This window comes from Monodelphis domestica, chromosome 5 (genome assembly GCF_027887165.1).
Source record: "Monodelphis domestica isolate mMonDom1 chromosome 5, mMonDom1.pri, whole genome shotgun sequence".
Taxonomy (NCBI): domain Eukaryota; kingdom Metazoa; phylum Chordata; class Mammalia; order Didelphimorphia; family Didelphidae; genus Monodelphis; species Monodelphis domestica.
In genome coordinates this window covers 136100755-136123406 of record NC_077231.1, presented here as the reverse complement: position 1 = coordinate 136123406, position 22652 = coordinate 136100755, and the positions used below count along the sequence as shown (strand labels likewise).

The window sequence follows — 22652 nt, the reverse complement described above, 5'->3', positions numbered from 1 at the left end:
TTTAAAAAGAAAAATAAAATGATCATGTATGGGATATTAATATTATCAAACTGGTATTTGTAATATTAGTACTTGTAATAATTTGTGGTCCAGTAGATAAGTGTTGGGCTTGGAGTGAGGAAGATGGCTCTTCTTGAGTTCAAATCCAGCCTCTGACACTTAGTAGTTGTGTGATCCTGGGTGAGTCACTTAATCTTATTTTCCTATTTCTTTTTTTGTAAAATGTGCTGAAGAATGAAATGGAAAACCACTTAAGCATCTTTGCCAAGAAAATCCCAAAAGGGGTCATTAAAAGCCAGACATGAGAAAAATGACTCAATGACAAATTTTGGAATCAACTGAATCTTACTTATTCGAGTCATCTTTGTTTTTCTCCTCTGGTTGCAGTGAATAACTGAAATTTGACAAGCCTCTGTAACCCCATATTATATTAATAACAACAACAATTATAATGCTAACTATAATGTTATCACTTCAGGGAAGCTCAAGAAAAATCAGATGGTATTAAACATGCTAAATCTTAGATACAGGACAGTTTGGGGAAAAAAGTAAAAATGCTTCTGTGGAGCACAAATTAATGATGGCATAGAATTGAAAAGTCAGGGGAAACCTTTGAGATTACATAGTTCAAGTACCTAATTTTACAAATAAAGAAACTAGGATTCAGAGGAGTTAAATACAGGTTAGATAGAATTAGTGGTAGATTTGAGTATAAATTTAGTTCTATAAGACTTCAGACTCTTCAGGTATTCTTTTACATCACACCACTATTCTGTGTGGCCTTGTTGACATTCTCTCTGCATATATAAAATATGTGTGGACTAATATATATGTGTACATATATGTATATATATGTGTGTGCACATACACATATACACTCAATGGTGTTTTCAATCCAGAATCAGTTTTCTGCCATGTGTTTCCCCCAGCACTTTCTTTTCATAGCATCTGATTACCGAACCATTCATGATGAAATAGTAAAAATTTTATTTTTTATATAGCCAGCTTTGCCAATATTTTCCCTGTGATTTCACAGTCCAGTCATTTTAACATTCCAAATTTTTCCAGAAGCATATGGCAACAAGCATGTAGACTGTAATCTGAGCAAAGCATTTGAAGTATCTGAGATAGATTAATTATACAGTAGAAAGTGTCTTATTACAACTACTTTGTGCTAGGGAAGGAAATTTTGGGATGTTTGAGTTAGAAAAGGTGATTTGAGAGATAATCTAGTCCAACCTATTAATTTTCCAGATGAAGAAAAGGGGATAGAGAAAATTGAAATTACTTGCTTGAGTTTAAATAACCAATAAGTGATACTCAGGATTTCAACTTTGGATTCCAATCCACTGTTCTTTTATGTACTGTAATGAATGAAATTCTCTGGATGGTGTATTTCTTAAATTTTAAGTGTTTATTAAAAGACTGCTCAAGAAAATATAACTAGTCAGTAGACTCCCTTTAGTCTGAACAAATGCCAAAGAATAAAAGTGGTCCCCAAAAGAGAGGCAAAACCCTGAGCAGCTGGGCTGGAGAGCTGGATGAGGGAGGGACTTTTAGTGGTCTAAGCCAATATAGATACCCCTTATAACATCATCATCCAGTCTTTTCCCAGGACATCTCTGATTTGTAAATAGCTACAGAGGAAGTGGAGTCAGAGACCTCAAATTTTTTTGTCATTTACTTATCAATTTTGTTTTTACTTCATCATAGTGTAAACCTCAAATTTCCTTAGACTTATAAATGTTGGAAATTTCACCATTGGGATATTTCATACTTGGAAAATTTCTTACTGATAGTCTATTGGAATGGGAACCCCATTGGCATGGGAGGTTCCTCCTCCTCCCTTCTTAAGATTACTTTAGGACAGAAACCTTTTGCTGAACAATGGAAAGGACTTTGACCTATGCTTAAGCATAGAACAGGAATTTCTTTGAGTCATGATTGATTTTAGAATTGATACAATGGAGATACTTGGAATCAATCTCCACCCTATTCAGTCCTAACAGGATTGAGTAAGGGCTGCAGCCTAGATCAAAATTTAATTATTCCAATCTCTACCCTACTCAGGTTGCAGGATTTAGAAAGGGCTGTAGCAAAGGAGCAAAGATTTAATCATTTGAAAATATGACCTTCAACAGACATGTGCAAAAGCCAGAAACCTCTGGGCGGTCCTGGGTTAAGCTAGAGCCTCCATTGGCACAGGGAAATTGATGAACAGTGATTGGTAGATGTGAGGACTGAGGGGAGGCAACTTGGAGGGTTTCCTTAAAGATAGGGGGTCTGAAGACTCCAGGAAGGGGAGAGTTGGTCGGTGTGGTTCGTGTGGGCTCTGAGAAGGCTTGCTCTGAAGGAAGCTGAAGGTGGGGGCCTCTGAGACTGTTTCTCCATTTTGGACACATGAGTAATAGGGACTGATCTCTTTTCTTTGCCCCAGCTATCTAAGGGCTTGGGCCTTTTGGCCCAGCCTAAACAGAAGGGGTATTTAAGCCCTATTCCCTTCTCTCCCTTTTTCTCTCTCTCTATCTCTAATTCCTTTCTTACTCCTATTGTAATTAAACTCCAAAAAAGGCTGACGGCTGACTTGAGTTTTTCATTTAGGAATTACATAGCTGATTCCTTGGCGACCTTAAATTAATATATATCAGTCTTTTAAAGTGATTCCCTTGTTACAATAGGAAGAGAAGTATCTTAAGGATGACAACAGACTCTGCCACAAGCCTGGGTCACTGTAGTCCAAAATGGCTACCTGGCAGTCTTCTAAATCAGGGTTTGATTTGCTGGCTGGCTCTGCTTTTAATCTTGTCATTCTTTGCCAAGTTCATAAGAAAAAAGTACCCAGCCTGGGGAGGAAAACTTTATTATTAAAATTCCACAATACCTTTTTAAAGTGTAGGGGAAAACATTTTGATTTTTAATAACACTAATAAAAAGAAAGAATTAGAACTGGAAAGGATATAGAAATACATTTAATTAAATTGCCTCATCCTACAAGTAAGGAAACTGAAACCCAAAAGTTTGAACAACTTGCTTAAGGTCATACAGCTTATAAATAGCAAAACCTAGGTGTTCCAACTGAAAACCCAAGAAAAAAAGGATACTACATCAGTCATCCTGGGTGCTCATTGCATGCTTGATGGTTTATTGTTCAGTTTGGAACTGGGGTCAGTCTGGGATTTTCTTGATTACCAGTTCCCATGGGACAAGGGCAAATTTGGGGTTTTGAAAACAAGATCGTCACCCTCCTTATTTTCACTGTACCATCTTAAAAGTGACATGCAATTAAAAAAAAAGAGGCAATTGATTGCTTACTGAAAACTTCTTACACATATCTCTCTCAAGAGTCTAAAAGTGATTTTGTTGGTCTTCAATTAATGATATTGGCTTATTCTTGAATTTAACTCAATAATGAAGTGAAGTATTTATTTAGTTTTATTTTGCCCTTAAACAGTTTTTCATTTGAGCTCTGATGATTCTGTAGTATCTAATCCCTAGGACTGCAGGAGACTATGCAGAGAGAGGGAACTGCATTTTTGGACCAAATTCTAAAATCATATTCAGATCTCCCTCTCCTAAGGAGGTAGACTTCAAAGTCCTCTCTGAAATGCCAACTCCCCATGATAACTTCCTCTCTGTATTAAGGATCTCCTTGAGAAGTCATATGTTGTTTTCCTTAGCATGGATCTAATGAATTCCTTTTGTGCCAATATCTGTTTTTGTGTATGGTCCCCAAAAGTATGTAAATGAAATGCAGCAGCAACTGAACTTTTTTTTTTATATCTTTATAATCATTGCACCTGTCAACTAGAAAAAACACAGAACTATTAAATAGTCAAAAATCACTCTTTAATCAAGGGAAAAAGGGGTTAGCGCTACTAATACGACAACAGAGCTGCTTTCCAAGACTGCACAGAGTCAAGACGAACTGGTCACCAGCCCCTGGGAGTGCCACTGACTCAGGATGGGCTCCGAGGAAAAAAGGAACTTGGGGAACCTATATACCACTCTAGATGACCTGGGGGCTTTAGGATTAGAGGGACAGTTGATTGACTTTACAATGGTAAGAAAGGAAAATGAGGAGTTCCAGACAGGAATAATAGTGAGGGGCTGGGGCCCTACAATGGACACAAAAGGGAAAGACTCAGCCTAGGGCTGGGTCACCTTGGTCATGGACCTTAGCCTAGGGGGAGAAACCTTTGGGACAATAGGGATGTTCAAAATTGGATGGGAATAGCTGTTCCCACCGAAACTACCAGGAAGTTCACTGTCTGGTGAAGAGGGACCTTCCCTCAGGGGGAAACCTCTCCTGTGACAAGGTCAAAACCTGGGGTTTCTACACTCAAACTAAATAAACTGGGGATCTCTATATTTCCATGTTGACACACCTAAAACAATACTTTGCATAGAGCAGTTGTTTAATAAATGTTTGTTGAATTGAGTGTACGTCAATGAGCTATAGGAAAGTAGGAATTTATAAAACAGATATTTTTTCCTAATTTCCAAATAGACTATTTTAATTATTTTCTTTTTAAAAGGAGTTGCCAAGTGTTCTTTTAAATAGCCTGTGTTTCTAGGGATTTCAAAATGTGATTTGATTTTTCTTTGACTTCTGATCCATATTAAAGTTGTAATGGAAATGACCTAGTTTCCCAGTGCTGCTGTAAAAACAACCTCAGTCCTTTCTTTTAGGCTTTTAACCTTTCTGGCTCCCTGTGAAGCTGAGGGATTCCAGAATCCATGATCTTTTTTTAAGGTCCTTGCTCCTTGAAAATTCTGGGGTTCTCTCTTGATAGCCTGAAGTATGGGAGACAAGGGCTGGGCTTGGAACCACCCTCACTCAATCTTTGTTACCTTGGGCTAGCTACTTAGCCTCTATTTGCCTCTTCATCTAGATAAGTGAGACTGATAATAGCATACCCCTGGATAAAATGAGATATTTGTAAAGCTCTTTGTTAAACTTAAAGTGTTATGTAAATGTTCCCTATTCATATTTAAAAGAAAAGCCTATTATGCACTACTCCAAGTTCCCCATTATTTATGAATGTTTTGAGCTGCCAGTCTTGCTATGGGGATGTAGACTGGATAGAGATTCATATTATCAAAATAGAAACAATTTACATTTGTGGAATGCTGTTAGGTTTACAAAGCAATTTCCTCATTGCCTACCTGTAGGGTAGGCTGGCAGTATTATTATCCCTACTTTACTAACTGTGGGAGAAGTGAATCTGACATATTTAATGATATTCATAACCTTAACTGAGCTTCATGGGAACTATGCATAGATGGTAAGCAGTACAAGTAAATGCATGCAATTAGAATTATTTTTACACAGCTAAACTAAGTATTTCTGGTCTCAGCTCTGTGGAAGGAAGAGGATAATAGGACTGATTAAAATGCTTTTCTGCTGTGCCTTAGTAGAGCAATCTTCCCAAAGGGAATGAATTCCCTTAACTCTTTCAGCTCTGGAAAACTATGGAAAGTATAAAGAAACAATCATCCCTAGCTCCTTTTCTTCAAATTCAGAGAGAAAGTGAGAAATTATATGAAGTAGGAAGCTGCTCTGAGTCCCCACTCTGGAATCCATTTAATAGAGATTTATTTGTTTTAATAAGCAGACACTTGATAAGTGGTTGGTTAGGAAGGTGTGGTTTCATTGGATAATAGATTGCACTACTTGATCTTTATGATGCTTTCCATTTCAAAAATTCTCTTATATCAAATTCAAACACAATGCCAGGTGTTAGGAAATCAGTCTGAAAATATTGATTCCTTTTGGGAGTAGCAATTTTGATTGGGATGGGGGGGGGGTGAAAGAGACATTCAGGGGCTATATTAAAGGTATTTGGAATTACCCATTAGTCACTTTTGAAGGGTGCTACAATGGGGAGGTTGTATTGATAAAGAGAATAGCTTGAGGATATTGGCCATGGAGATTGGAGAAGGTGAAAAAAGGAAATCTGGTTGCTAGAAGTGAATGTGAACTGGGGCTACTTGGGGAAGATTAAGACATTTTCAAAGATAAATTTTGATGCTCTGGCCTCTTTATATTCAAGGCTGAATACATTTATCTTAAATGCATATGCATTAAAGATAGTTTCCTAATGAATAAAAGTTATCTAAAGTATTTTAGATGGAAGGAGAAAAAATATATCTTTTTTACAAATCTGAGGACTGTGGGGGAGGTAATTCAGGGCTTTTCTTTAAAGCTTAAAAAAAATCCCTATGTCCCCTTTATAATCAATACTGTTTATTGGTTCCCAGGCTTCAGGTCCATAACAGGCAATGGGGGTTGAGTGAATCTCTAGGATCACATTGCTAGAAGTGTTTCAGATTAGATTTGAACCCAAGACCTCCCATCTCTAGGCCCAGTTCACCAAGTCACCAGTTACCCCCCTTTTAAAGCAACAATCCTCAGAATCAGAATCTTAAAGAGTTGGAAGGGACCTCAGAAGTCATCCAGTACAACCTATAGGAGTAGGAATTTCCTCTAATTTCTCTGACAAGTAGTCATATACCCTCCAATTGAGGATCTTCAGTGATGAGTAACACAATATATTCTAAGTCATTTGACATTTATTAAATGCCTATTTACTGTATGCTAGGCATTGTGCTAAGATTGCAAAGAGAAGCAAAAACCATTCCCTGTTCTCAGAGCTAACAGTCTAATGTGGGATATGGCATGCAAACAATATTGCATGAACAGGTTTATACAGGATAATTTGGAGATGATCAACTGAGAGAAGGCACTAGTCAGGGTAAAAGAAATTGGGAAAGATTTCTTGTTGAAGATAATATTTTAGCTGGGACCTGAAGGAAACTGGGGAATCTAGGAGGCAGAGATGACTAGGTAGAGAATTCTGAGCATAGACATGTTTTTCAGCTTTTTTATTAGGATATTTTTTTCTCATAATTGAACTCTGAAATCTGTCTTTTCACAGTTTCTACCCATTCTTTTTAGTTTTGTCCTCCGGGGCCAAGTAGTAGAATAATTGAGATACTTCTCTCACAGGATAACCTGTCAGATACTTGAAGATAGCTATCTTGTTTCCCGTAAGTCTTGTCTTGTCAAAGCTTTGCCATTTCCTTCAATAAACTCTCACATTTATATTCTCTCTTTACCTTCTGGATTGCTCCTCTCTTAATATGCTTCAGCTTGTCTATCTTTCTTAAAATTCGGTGTCTAGAACAGAACACAGTGTTTCCAATGTGGTCTGACAAGTACAAAGTACAGTGGAATGATTGTCTCTTTACCCAGGACATTATGCCCCAATGATGCAGCAATTAGTATTAGGTGGCTGCCATGCCACATTGTTGAGTCATATTGAATGTGGTTCCCTTTTTTTATACCCTGTATTTTAAAAAAAGCCAGCTTTGGGAAATGGAAGGAGGAAAGGCAGTCTGTGTCCCAAAAGACCCCTGCAGGAGACCTAGATCTGCCCTTCAGTTCCAGAGTCTTAATCAATGAAAAATTATCTTAAATTTGGGGGAAATGAGGTGATCAAAATAATCATTACTAGGTGCACAGAGGATATGGTTATTTTATATGGTTGGGGAAAAAGAGGGAGAAGTCAATTAAAGATGAGGGTTAGTTCCTGGATAGATTATGATACAGTGGGGCCTCTGGGTATCTAGAGGGCAGCATAAAGGCACTAAGCACTGGAGAAAGACTAGGGCAACTGTTCCTTGATTCTTATGTGATTATTATACTCCCCTACCTCATCTGTTTTCTCATAGAAAGGAAAGACTGTTTCTCTAGTCATAAACTGGAATTTCCTTCTCCATCTTCTACTCCTGAAATAGTGATTCAGTACTTGTTCTTTCCCCATATCTGCTAATTTCCACTGGAGGAACTCATCCCAGGTCATATGACATCTTTGCATTTGGTTTATAAACATAATGCTTACATGTTAATTAATTTTTAAACTAACATAGCATGCTTTTGCTACTCTCTGCCCTTACTTATGTCATTCTCTGTGCCTATAAATCTCTGCTTCATTTATTCATCTTCTTCATCTATCCATTAATTTTTCAGGCATTGAAAACATACAGACCTACCAGTATAGTTATGATAAAGGTCTTTAATGGAGGCAGACAGGTTTTAACCTAGGAAGATACCCAGAACCCAGTACTTCAATTTGGTGACCAGGAGCAGCCTATATGCAATAGGTAGAGGCTAGAGTGATTAGAAAGATAGTTTAGGTTTGATTGTCTTATTTAACTCAGTCCTGGGGAAGAGGCAAACTTCCAATAGATAATTCAGTCTTTGTCTTTTGAATTCTTTAACATTAGCTAAGAATCTGAGAATCAGTATGGAATTTCTTGAAAACAATTTCTTGAAAACATTTTAGACTGAAAGGGGACTACAAAATTCAACTAACTGTTGATTTTTAAAATTGAATTATAACTATTCTGGAGCAGAAATTTATAAAATCTCTTACAAATTATTCTTCTTCCTTTGCTCAAGACTCTTTAGTACATAAGAATTCACCCAAAGCATCCCATGACGCTTTCAGATAGATCAAAGGAAGTTTTTTCAAATTTCAAATTTTGATTTTCAAATTTTGATTTTCAAATTTCTAAGCCCAGTGTTGCCTTTTTGGAACTTCTTGTTGCTTCAAATTTTATTATCTGACCAAGTAACAAAAAATCTTAATTTCCTTCCATGTGACAACCATTCAGATATTTGAGGACAGTTTATATATTTCTCCCAAGTTTGAACATCATCAGTTCCTTAAAGGAGATTTAATTCTTTTCATAATCATGTTTGTCCTCCTTTGAATAACTTCCCAGGGGGTCAGTATTGCAACCAAAGTGGGATACTCAAGAGTTCCAGTAAGAAGGCTGCATGAATTATAAACAAGTCTACCTAGTCTATCATCTTAGAAGAGCAACAGCAATCTTATGTTAAAGAAAATAAAAGGATGATTCCTTCCAAAGGAGGAAAGAATCTCTTATAGGGAAAAAATGAATAAGCAAAAAAAAAAAAGATCCCATTACAGTCAAATCAACAAACATTTTTACCTACTGTGTGCTAAACCTGTGTTGGTGAACCTATGGTACATGTGCCAGAGTGTGCTGGAGGGGGCTGCTCCCTTACCCTTTTCCACATGTGCCTGAGGACATTGATTACATGTCCTGTCCCTCTGCCCAACAGTCCAATGGGAGTGCTTTGGGAGCTCCCTCCCCTGTCTGGAGTAAGGTAGGGGGTGATCACATGTGGCATGTTTGGGTACTTGGTCTCTAAAAGTTTTGCCATCACTGTGCTAGATTATTGTGATTACAGCTATAAAAGTCAGACTGCTTTCAGAATGCTCTCAAGGGGAGTGTTCTTATTGAGGGATACAGCATGTTTACATATAAATATGAATAGAATATAGTTCTAAGAGGTGGAGATAGGAAGTAAGAATATTACAAGCCCAAGGATCAGATTGCAAAAAACAAACAGGGAGGTAGGAATAAAAATGTCAAGTATGGGGAGGAACAAGTAAATTATGAGGACTGTATTTGGCCTGGAAGGATAGATTGAAGTCAGACTGTGAAGGGCTTTTAAATTTCATGTTAGGAGCAGCTAGGTGGCTCAGTGGATTGAAAGCCAGACTTAGACACCAGAAGTCCTGGGTTCAAATGTGGTCTCAGATACTTCTTCACTGTGCAACCCTGGGCAAGTCACATAACTCATTGCCTAGCCATTTTTTTCTTCTGCCTTGGAACCAATACACAGTATTGATTCTAAGATAGAAGGTACTGGTTTTAAAAAAATTCAAGAGTATTTTAGCTTTGTGACAATGGGGGAATATGAATTTGGCTGCTGTGTGGAAGATAATTTGAAGGATGAAGAGAAATGTATAGAGCCTACATAGGACTCTAATACAATGAGTCTAGCGGAAGAGTGAAGAGGATTGGGACTAAAGTGCCTGTAGTGTGAGTGGAAGGGAAAAAATGCAAGAGATGTTGAGGAGGTGGATTTGATAGAATGCTGTGATATACCCAGGCATGGAGGCAGGACATGGTTGATGAACCTGAAGGAGGAAGGAATGGTAGGAAGAGAACCATAACAAATTAGTCACACAAAAGTCCAGGGAGGAGAGAATGTTCAGACGTGGGGCATGCTCAGCAATATCACATGCTTCAGAGAGGCCCAGAAAAGACCTTGAATATAGAAACAGATTATTGGCAGTCTTGGAGAGAGCTGTTTCAGGGAAACTTTCCTGACAAAGATACTGCAAATGAATGGGAGGTAAACAAGGGAGAAGAAGTCTGGACAGCTTTTTATAGTAAATTAGATGTGATAAGGCAGAAAGGCTAAAAAATACTACAGTTTGAGGGGATGATTGTCTTTTCTTTAAGGTATGGGAGACCTGGACTGTAGAGAAAGAACCAGTGGGTAAGGAGGAGTCATCCTTTGAGGGTGAGAGGAGGTGATCAAGACCTAGGGGAGAGAACAGAATCATGGGCACAAATAGAGGACTTATTATTGGCAAAGATAAGGGCCACATTCTCTGAAACTACAGCTAAGGAGGAGAGAGTGTAGAAGGATGCTGAAGTTTTGGAAGTGTTGAATGGGTAAGGAGAGGGAACATGTGACAGATGTCCCAAATTTTTTCAGTGAAGTATGTATGAGATGAGGTGCTCTGCTGAGAGGAGGATGAAGCAATAATGTTGGTGACTAGAAAAGAATAGATTTGAAAGTCACTGTTGGAATATAAGAAAAGAATAAGACAGTGGCATCAAATATACCTCTGGAAGAGAAAAAAACTTTTGCAGAAGGGTGGGCTTTTGTTATAGTGGTGGTAGTACAGAAACTATTGCAAAAATTGGATTGCAAATTATCAGAAAAAGATTAGATTAACACCTTATGCTGTATACAACAATGATTTCCAAGTATAGAAATAATTTTAAATGTAAAAATCAGAGGAGAATAGAGAATTAATCTCATTTATGGACAGGAGACAGTACCAGTAATGGCACAGAGAATATTATAAAAAGACAAAGTATGCAATTTCCATTACTTAATATTTTTTTTAAAAAAAGCATTTCACTGATGCTTTTACATACAGTTCTGAAGCCTTTCCTCTTTCACCTCCAGAACTGAAGGGAGCTTGTAACAAAACCAATTAAGTAAAACCAATCAATATTGTGACCTTGGCTGTGAATGTAACATTCTGACCTAGAATCCCTGCCCTTCCATTGAAGACAGGGGAAAGTAATATGTTTCATCATTTGTTCTTTGAGATCAACATCATTTAAAAATTATTAATAGTTGTTTTTTTTTTTTGGCACACAAGTTCCCATAGTTCAGAGGGAGGAGCAAATTCTTATCCATTTATCATTGCTAAATTTGAGCATTGTAATTATATGAGTTTAGTGTTATTTCTTCTTTTACATTATTGTGGTCATTATAAATAATGATTTCCTGGTTTCACCAGAAAGACATTTGTCATTTCTTACAGCATAGTAACAATACATCAAATTTAGGTTGTTTTATTTACTTGCTTAAGGGTAATGTACTTTGGTTTTAGTGGTGGAGAGGGTATTCCATGATATACATCTGCTGTGTCAGAATGAAAAAAAAATCAATAAAACCAGATGAAATTTTAGGTTCATTATTGCAACCCTTATTTACATTCATGAACAAGATGGGCCTAGATGTATTTATAAAATTTTCTTTGACTTAAGAATTTATTTGAACTTAATAATTAAAATTAACATTTCTATACTTGTAGGGGAACAGCGGAAAAAAAGAGTTGTACATACAACTGCACACATTTATTTTGTATCTCTTGCTTTTATTTTAAAGTGCATAATAAATATAGCATGTAACTTTCAAAGCTGCCTGACCTGCTTGTCTTCGTTTTCTTCTGACCTTCCTTTTGCTTTCTTCTGTACATGTAAAAAAAATGTTGCAAAAATCCTTTTTTTTCTTTTTTTGGCAACTTCATTTCTAGTTCCTCCTTCCTACCCATATTCACATTATGAAAAGAAGTCAAGCAAAACTCTTCTAACATATTCATAGACAAATCAAATTCTCACCTTCATTATACTCCAGAATGTTTATCCTATTTTGTATGAATTTATCTTGAGGTACATTAAAAAAATCATTTATCTCTACTGCTTCTCCTATCCATGTGAAACCTAGGAATTTCTTTAGAATATATCAGTGCCTTTTTAAGCCTTCAAACTCACTAGGCTTCAAAAACTTGGAATGGGTTTTAGATATACAGTGAAGGATGCAAAAAGAAATCATACCTGACCCAAAGTCAGCTGAGAATACATTTCTCTTCAGGGATTTGTAGAAAACTGTAACTTAACAATAGTAAATTTAGTTGGGCTCAAGCTAAGGTCAAGAAGAATTTTTGTCTTATGTCTTGATGTTTTTCCAATAAATTACTCAAAATCCTGCTTTTTCTGATGGCTCATCATCTCTGGGTGCTTTTTCAGTGCCACAAGGCTTTTTAAGCCTCCTATCTTCATTTTTTCCTGATTGTTTAATTCTCCTGCTTTGTTCTGTTTCTCAAAAACTTTATTTTACTGTTTTTCCCTATTGGAGCATGCAAATGTTTTCAAATTTTACAAGCCACACATAGATCATTTCCCATTTTCTTGGTTAGCATCTCTTTCCTATAAAACCCCTCTGTAGCTGGCCTTTCCCTTAGTCATCTATCCGGGGAGAAAGGATAGCCTTTGCAATATGTAATTTATTTCCATTGATGATGCTTTTGTCAGAGGAAACTGTTAGCTGTGCTTTGTAAAGAGTCTTTATTTCATTGTGTAACAGACTACTTTCAGTGGTGATTTCCATGATCTCTGATACATGAAACCTAAAGTTACAGAATCATAAGTTCATATATCTAAAGCCAAAAGGGAACTCAGAGGTAAGATGTCTAACCTCATTTTTCAGATGAAGAAACTGAAGCTAGTTTTCTGATTTTTGTTGTTCATTTGTTTCAGTTGTGCCTGGACTCACTGGGACCCTTGGCAAAGATACTGGAATGATTTCCTATTTCCTTCTCTAGTTCATTTTACAGATGGGGAAACTGAGGCAAATAGGGTTAAGTGATTTGTCCCGAGTCACAGAGTTAGGCAGGAGCCTGGATTTGAACTCCTGTCTCTAAGCCTGGCACTCTATCCACTGTGCCAACTTGCTGCTGAGAACCTAATTTGTAGAGATTCTTCTGACTGACTCTTTCCCAGAGTATTAAAATAAAGAACTCAAAACACAGATAATGACTGAATTGGCAATGAACTAGTCTTGCCTCTTTCCCAGGAACCAGCCTCCTTTACTTGAGAATTGAATTTAAAGAGGACTATCACATCTAAAGACCAAGAAGCCTACTCCTAACCACCCTACCCTCTGGCTATTGTGTCTTGTCCAAGCTTCTGTGAACTCATTACCTGGCTATTGCTTCCCCTCTTCCAAAAGACTATTTAATCACCCCTCTGTCTGTGGATCATCTGAGGCCCCAAGGACCATGGTGCATAGTATTATAGAGGAAGCTAGATTGTATTTTTTTCTGACCATGATTAAAGATCCTTTATTATAACTACTTTGATAATTGTTTTTTTATATAATAGTGTCCAGTATGATGATAATAGGCTCTAAAATTTTATACTTCAGATTTTCTTTACAAAAAATACTAGAATATAATTGTTACCTGGGATTACTGTTCAGCAGAGCTGGATACTCTGTACCTTTAGTCCTCATTGTCACTGCTGCATGAAATTCAATGAATTTGGATCAAAAGAACCTAATAAGATTTGCCAGACAGTAATCAATTTTTCAGCATCCTAGGCTATTCCTATAACTTGCTTTGCTGTTATTTCTCTACAACAGCATTGTGAATTCCAGTTTATGGAAGATCTACAACAGAATTTTCTTCTTTATGGTACCCAACATTTGGATATTTATATTGTAAATACAAAAAAATCCCCCCAAACTAGAGCCAGCTTGGTGACCCTAGTGGATAGAGTGCTGGGCCTGGAGTCAAACTGAGTTCAAATATAGCCTTAAACCCTAGGCAAATCACTTAACCTCAATTTGCCTTAATACACTGGAGAAAGAAATGACAAACTACTCCATGATCTTTGCTAAGAAAATCCCATGGATTTCCACTCCCAGGAAGGATAAAGATAGAGTAAAGAACTTGGTAAACTAACTACAAACCACAAAAAAACAAAGATCAAGGGAAGCAGGACTCCATCCCAGAACACTGTGGAGAGACAGCAAAGAGAGCCAATCTTGCTCTGGTAGGAGGGGAGAATGCCATCCACATGCTGGGGTAGAAGTGAGGCAAGATCCAGTGCAAATGGATGGGGGAGGGATATAGTTCAGCACTGTACCCCTGAGCCGGGAGAGGGCAGAACTGAACTGTGTCCAAGGCAAGCTGCATCTGGACTGAACAACTGACTAGCCAGGCCACCTCTGAGATGTGTTCACTACAGGGACCCAAGAGGCAGCCAGGCAGACCCCAGGCAACAGAAAATAGACCACAGTATAAGCTTATGACAGTAATTGCTCCTTCTCAGGAGTGGAGTAGAGCTTCAATACATAGGCAAGGTTGTGAAAAAAGTCCCCCCAAATGAGTGAAAGACACAGAAAAAGCTTGAGCCTGGAAAGGCCAAAATGCAGGTGCAGAAGAGGACAGCAATGCCAAAATGGAAATGTGGGAGGCCTCAAAGGAAAATGTGAATGGATGTCAGGTGCAAAATGAACTTCTGGAAGAACTCCAAAAGAGGATAAAAAACCCCCAAATAATAAGAGAGCTAAGAAAAACCCAAGTGGGGTCATGAATAGTTGGACATGACCCAAAAGACTGAACAACCACAGATCAAAGCAAAAGGCTATCCAGTCAGAGGCAGCTAGATAACTGGATTGAGAGCCAGACCTAGAGACAAGGTCCTGGGTTGAAATCTAGTCTCAAGATACTTCCTAGCTGTGTGACCCTGGGCAAATCATTTAACCTCCTTTGTCTAGCCCTTACCACTCTTCTGCCTTGGAACCAAAACACAGTGTTGACTCAGTATTGAAGATAGGGTTAAAAAAAATGCTGTCCAATCACTTCAGCAATATTCTAGGGGAAGGTAGATAGATGGTGCAGTGGATGCGGATAGAACTCTGGGACTAGCCAGGAATATGTTCAAATATGACCTCAGACACTTAGGAGCTATGTGAGATTCTAGGTAGAGAAAGAACTTCACCTCTGCTTGCATTGATTCCAATTGCAAAATGGGAGTGGCAATAGCACCTGCCTCCCAGGAATGTTGTGAGGATCAAGTAAGATAACATTTATAAAACATTTAGTATAGTTCTTTTCCCATAATGGGTCCTTAATAAATACTTGTTTCCTTGTTTCCTCCCTTCCTCTTGTGCTTCTTTCTCTCTCAGTCTCTGTCTCTGGCACACTTTAAAAAAAAAAATAATAAATAGAAAATTAATTGTGTTTCTCCCTCCTCCCTCCCTCCCTCCCTCCCTCTCATCCATCATTAGAAAGAAATTTGCATGTGTTAAGATGTTTCATTGCTTGTATTCATATCCTAAACACCTTCCACACTACTTGGCACCTAGTAAACTTTTTGTAACTACTTGGTTGCTTAATTGGTAATACTTGGATTATTATTACAGAGGAATCATGATTTCATTTCAAAGTACTTTCATTGAGGCAACATAGACATCAATGAGGTCCTTGATTCAATAGAGGACTGAAATAGTAAATACTTTTAAGTGCTTGCAATTAAATATTGTGAGCATCTGATGAGATTTATCCAAGTAAAATGTTAAAGGGTAATGGACAGACTTGGGAAAAAGAGAAAATAAATGCTTTGTTTAAAAGTAAATACTACATCAAGGTGAATATCAAATTGACATTTGATAAGAAAAAATTAGGCTTTATAGAAATGCAAGGCTTATATTTTTTAAAAAATTAGATTTTAGCTACATTTCTAGGTGACAAGAAATGAATTGGAATAAAAAAAGGTCCATAGGAGTCAATAAAAAATCATTGTTAAAAATAGATTAATAAATGAAAGTGCAGCCAGGGATTGTTTAGAAGGACATCTTTATTTTATTATGCAACTTCCTGGCAAACATTTGCCTTGGGTAAATGTGTGGTTTCTACTATGTCTCATCCTTTTTTTTTTCCCTGAGGCATATTGAATGGCCATTAGGGTTTTTGTTTCTCTCTAATATTGTTCACTGCCACGATGAGTATTACATACTGAGGCCCTTTTTGGGTTGAGAGCAACTTTTCAAATCTATTTCATTTTAGAACTGATCTGGCATTTTTATTGTTAGCAAGTTGCAGTTCACTGACTTGAGTTAAATGTGAAGTGAATAGGGATTTTCATCACAAAATCCTCTCCCAGGTCTAGATTGAACCTCACCCTTTCCTTCTTGTTGTCCATATTAGTGTTAATGCCAAGTTAGAATGAATATGACAATTAAACCTTTTAGCCAATCTTATATACATTAAAATAATAGGAATCACTGTAATACCACATAAGCAAAATACATACATTCCAATGACTATATATTCTGTCACTTGCATTTATTATCAGTTTAATCAGTCTATGTTTTAGATTTGTAGGAGCCAGCTTTATATTTAGAAAAATGCACTTTAAAATGAATATAAGCACATTCAAAAGGACTGTCATTTAAGGTATGTTATTTGTTGGGGTGTAGATTTGCAATTTTATTGGTATAAGGAATACCTGTTGATAGGAAACTTCCTCCTCCAGTATAGCTCTCACCTTGTAGAATAACTAAGTGATTTATCTGTGGTTCTGCAGCTAGAATGTGTGAGAGAACATACTTGAATTCAGGTTGTCTTGATATTACTGACATGGCATTTACTCCATCCATGTTGCCTTTCTGAAATATTAACATTTTATTTAAAATCACCAGGGAAATTTTGAAGCTGCTACATCTTGGATATTGCCCATGATCCTGAAAAAGTGGTCAGGTAGATGTGTGATACAAACAAAAAAAAAATGGAATAAGTCTATAATCATGAGTGTTTTTGAAAGATATTTTTGTACTGAAAAAAATCTGTTTTTGTAGCACCGTTCTATAGGTCCAGTTGCTATGATGTAAGGTGCTTTGACAATGTAATCCCTTCAGTTTTAAATAATTACAATGAGCTTTAGGAGCAAATGCAACATTCCTTTATGTAATGAAAACAAAATAGAGAATAGGATCCATGATGGTAGAGGCAGCAGCCCAGCTGAACTCTCCCTTCATTCATTTCATTTCCAAACAACTTTAAAGCCTAGTGGATTAAGAGCCAGGCCTAGAGATGGGAGGTCCTAGGTTGAAATCCAACCTCAGACACTTCTAGCTGTGTGACCCTGGGCAAATCACTTGACCCCCATTGCCTAGCCCTTATTGCTCTTCTGCCTTGGAACCAATACACAGTATTGATTCCAAGATGAAAAGTAAGGGTTAAAAAAATAATAAAATAATGCTGCTAATCAAATTTTAGAATATGGTATTCCAGAAGACAAAGAAGTAAGGGTTACATCCAAGAATAAACTGGCCAGCAAAACAGAATAATAATTTGGGGGAGGGAGGGGAATGAGTGGTTACTGAAATAGAAGACTAAAGCATTCTGAAAGAAAAGACTAGAGCTGAATAGAACATTTTTCATTCAAACACAAACTTAGAGAAGCATCAAAAGATAAACATGAAAGAGAAATCATGAAAAGAACTCAATAAAATTAAAATGTTTACATCCCTATGTGGGAAAATGATAATAGAACTACTAAGACCTTTAGCATTATTAGGGCAGTTAGGAGTCTTCATGGATAGAGGGCATGGATATGAGTTAAGTATGTTGGGATGGTCTAAAAAAATGAAGGGATGAGAAAGAGGGATGGCCTGGAAAAGGGGGAAAGGACAGATTGAATGGGAAATTATCTCATAAAAGAAGTGTCTAAGAGGAGTTTTTACATTGGATCCTAATATGGAGAAGTTGCAGACAATGCTTGAATCTCACTTTTATGGAATTGGTTCAAAAAGGGAAGAATATATACACATATTTTAGTATCTGTCAGAAATTTATCTGAATTAATATGGAAACAGGAGAAGGGAGGAGTTAAGTGAGATGGAGGGACATGATACAAAGGGACGGCCAATTAAGGGAGGCAGTTGTTGGAAGCAGAATAGGCTTTTTAGGAGGGACAAACTAGAAAGATAAAAAGACAAAAAAAGGGAATAAATATACAATTAATAATCATAATTGTGAATATGAAAATGACCACCTCACCCATAAAATGGAAACTGAAAGCAGAATAGATTAGAAGCCAGAATATAACAATAAGTTGTTTATAAGAGACATACTAAATAGACACATAAAGAGTTAAAATAAAGGGGAGTAGAGCAGAATCTATTATGCTTCAGCCTATGTAAAAAATCAGGGGTAGCTTGTCATGATATCAAACAAAACAAAAGCAAAAATAGACTTAAGATGCTATATTTTACTTAAAAGTACCTTAGATTATGAAGTGATATAATACATTTTTACAGAAAATTTTCCTGAAGATGACCTTGCTTCTCAAATGTATAGGTAACTAAGTCAAATTTATAAAAATAAGTGCTATTCCTTAATTGAGAAATGGTCAAAAGATATGAACAGGGAAGTATTTTCAAGTATTCCCTGAGGAAGATAGAAATTTTCTTCAAAATTTCAAAACAAATGACCTGATTTTATATATGTAAATGCAGATAACACAAATATATACATGTGAACATATTTGTACACATATGTCATATACAAAATCTTTGGGGGAAGAGATGAAGGAAAAGAAGAATGCTATGAAATCATGATAGTAACATCAAATTGTTGGAATGAATTTTAAATATAAAAAAAATATTTTAGTAAACAATGAAAATAGCTTATAAAATCAGTTAATAAATACCTATTTCATAAGCAACTATTAACAGTGAATCAACAAAGTTTTGTATTTACTATGATAGCTCACATATCTATAGTACTTTGTACTTTATGGAATATTTTCCTTACAAGGGCTTTCTGGGATAGATAGTTCCATCTGGACATCCAACAGAGTTTTCTTGGATATTCCACCCTCACTTCTAGTGCCTTCCCTCTGAAATGCTCTTCAATTATTTGTACAAATACACAAGTGTGTATATATATATATGTACATATATATAAAATATGTTTATATGTCATAATCTGGGTAGATATGTATTTATTTGTAGGTTTGTGTATGTGTGTATTTTGTGTTTTTTTTTTTTATCTCTCCCATTAGAATATGATCTTTTCTTTGTATTCTCAGGCCCTTAACATAATGCCTGGCATATAGTAAGGAATTAATAAATGCTTGTTGATTGACTACAGGTATTATTGACCTCATTCTACAGATGAAGAAACAGACTCAGAGAGGTTAATTATTTTGTTCAAGATAACAGAGTTGATAAATGGCAGAGATAGGGTTCTAACTCAGATCTTTTGATATTTTAATTCAGTACTCTTTTCAGTAATCAACAGCATAGTCAACATCTAAGCAGTTGATGAGTTTCTTCAATTTAACTAGATTGGTCCTCAGATAACAGACAAATGAACAGACCATGTTTGTTTCTATGCCCAGAACTTTTATAGCCCAGAACTTTTATAACTTGGTAGGAAATGTCAGTGGAATTCAGCCTAACCCAATCCAATGAATTCAGTAAGCATTCATTAAGGATCTATCTGTTGCTATGTGCTGGGGGGCAAAAAAGCCCAGTGGTATCCTCTAGAGGCCAGTGTTCTTCTGCATCCCTTTCTCAGGAGCTGGGTGGCTTTCTTCCTCCTCTACCACCAATGTTGCTGGAATATAGAATGTGTGAAGGATAATAAAATTAAGAAGATTCAATACCATCACCAAGGGGCTATATTATGGAGAATTCTAAATACCAAATTAGAACATTTGTATTTGATTGGTGAGGCTCTGAGCCTGTAATTCATTCTTTTATCATCTCTTCATCTTAAAGCTAAAGTCTGAAGGAAACTAGAGTTCTAAGTGCAATCTCCTGCATCTAATCTTTCATAACTTCTCCAGCTGCTAGTACCTTCCTCTCAAAATTACCTTGTTTTTACTTTGCTTACACCATTTACTTGTATTTGAATGTTCTTTCTCCACTGATAGAATGGAAGCTCCTTGAAAACAGGGTCTATTTCCTTTTTGTCCTTGCATTCCCAGTGTCTACCATAACCTTATATATGATGGGTACTAAATAAATTATTTATTGGTTGATCAATTTAGTTTGGAGTGTCTAATCAAGTTTCTTCACAGAATTTCTTTACATCCTTTATCCTCAGCAACAGATAATTGGATAAGCTTATAATTTCATGGAAGTCTTTAAAAAAACATTTCTTGTGAGCACTATAATAGATTACCTACTGTCCCTTGAAATCATGTTTTTTGTTGCCTTTTGAGGGTACAATAAAATCAACTTTACCAACTCCTTTCCAGTCTCTCTCTAAGTAGATTTTGAGAACCATCTTTCCATTTAGCTACAGTTTCCTTCATTCATCTACTTTAATTGGCCTCTACCAGTTCTAGGTATATGTCTCATGAATTTTTCAGCAACTTTTCAAAAACCAATTAATTAACTAAATTAAGAATATTTTTCCATGGTTACAGGATTCTGTTCTTTCCCTTACCTCTTCCGCCCACCCCTATAGCCAATGAGCAATTCCACTGGGTTTTAAATTTTTCATTGAGCAAGACCTATTTCACTAATATTGATATTTGCAATAGAGTAATCATTTAGAGTCTACATCCCCAGTCATGTCCCCATCAAATCATGTGATCAGGAAAATGTTTTTCTTCTGTTTCTACACCCACAGTTCTTTCTCTGGATGTGGATGGTGTTCTTTCTCCCTCAGAATTGTCCTGGATCACTGCCTTGCTGCTAGTAGAGAAGTCCATTATGTGCGATTGTGCCACTCAGCAAATTTTATTAGATGGTGATGATGACAAATGCCTTATTTATTTATTTATTTGTTTGTTTGTTTGTTTGTTTTTCCTTTTAGGCTAAAGATCTAATCATCACACCAGCAACCATTTTAAAAGAAAAACCAGACCCAAATAACCTTGTGTTTGGGACTGTTTTCACGGATCACATGTTGACAGTGGAATGGTCTTTGAATTTTGGTTGGGAAAAGCCCCAAATTAAGCCTCTTGAGAACTTGTCATTACATCCTGGTTCATCTGCTCTTCACTATGCAGTTGAAGTAAGTAATGTATTATTTAAGACATGCACATTTAACTTTATTTTCAGTGCATTATGTGCACTAAAATAGTGTATGTGTGATAGGTTTTTAAAAAAAATCTCATTTATTTTATGAGGATTATGGGGGGATGTGTATATATATATATTTATATTTACAGATAGATTGAGAAAGACATTACTTGTTCTTTATATAATCATATTATGTAAAGAAGTATTGAAAGAATAATTCAAAGCAAATGAAAAGGTTATTTCTTATATAAATTTACCTAACCAAAATCCAGTAATTAACATTTTGTCAAACCATTTAGCCTTTCAGTCCATTACTACTCTGGAGAAATAAAAGTCAAATAGTATGGTTGGATTTCAAAGTGAGCTATATACTTTTATTACTAGTAATAGCATTTATATTCATGTTAAAAGAGGCATTTAATTTAATGCCCTTTAGGCATGTTTACAAGTCTATAAGCATAAAGGTTTGAGAAAGGAATTTTTCTCCTTAGTATCATTATGACACAGTTGTGAGTATGTATATTTGTTTGTGCTCATTTGTATGAATATGTATATGCATGTTGTGTTTTTACTTTTCCATTATTTCCTTTGAAATATGAATATATTGGGAGTGTTGAAGAAAAATTTTGCCTGAAATACTTTGGTGGAAAAAAAAATGAGCACAAGATAACTAAGTATTGGGCAGTTGGCCTACTAAGAAATTTAAATATTCTAAGCTTTTTTAAAAATTAACTTTAATAGGAATCTCATTAGAGAGTGGGTCCCTTCCTACCAGCATCTGTGGTTGAATTAAGTTGTCCCTTCAGAGACTCATTTATCCTATATGTGCATATTCACTGCTGACAGTTCTGATCCCAGCATGACTTTGAATGGGTCTGGAATAGTTTTGTTGCCTACTATATCTACATAATAGTAGTCTAAACATATGGAGAATGGAGGGAGCCAATGGAGGTGCATAGAAAAGTGGAACAGATTGTTTCTTATCTCTGGGATGTTGCATAAATCTCCCTTTATGCCTGGAATGCACTCCTTTACCTTGTTTCCTTCAAAGCAGTTCATGAATCTTTTTCCAATTTCCCACAATTGCTCATATCTATTCTTCTTAAGTCACTTTGTATTTATTTTTCACATAGTTTGTCTTGCTTTTTTTATGTGCCTGTTTTTTTTCCTGATAGAATATATGCTCCTTGATAGAGTCTGTTCATTACTGTTTTTATATATCCAAGGTTTGGTATAGTATATGCTTTTAATAAACTTCCATTGTTAAGTCAAGTAAGATATTTATTGTGGATTGACAAGTCAAAAATATTGAAACCTGTTGGGTTGGGGCATAACAGTTATATTGAAAGCACCTTCTGACCAACTTTGCCAATTGTCGGTTTCATTTTAGTTTTTGAGGAAGACTTAAAATTTT

General features: G+C 36.2%; 1 protein-coding gene across 2 annotated transcripts in view; it reads left to right on the top strand.

Moving 5' to 3' along the window:
* Positions 1-22652, top strand: part of BCAT1 (branched chain amino acid transaminase 1) — a 95197-nt gene that overhangs the window by 2882 nt on the left and 69663 nt on the right. For both annotated transcript variants that reach the window (XM_007503520.3, XM_016425866.2), the window contains exon 3: positions 21030-21230. In XM_007503520.3, coding sequence (XP_007503582.2) covers positions 21030-21230 — 201 coding nt within the window. The remainder of the gene's footprint in view (positions 1-21029; positions 21231-22652) is intronic.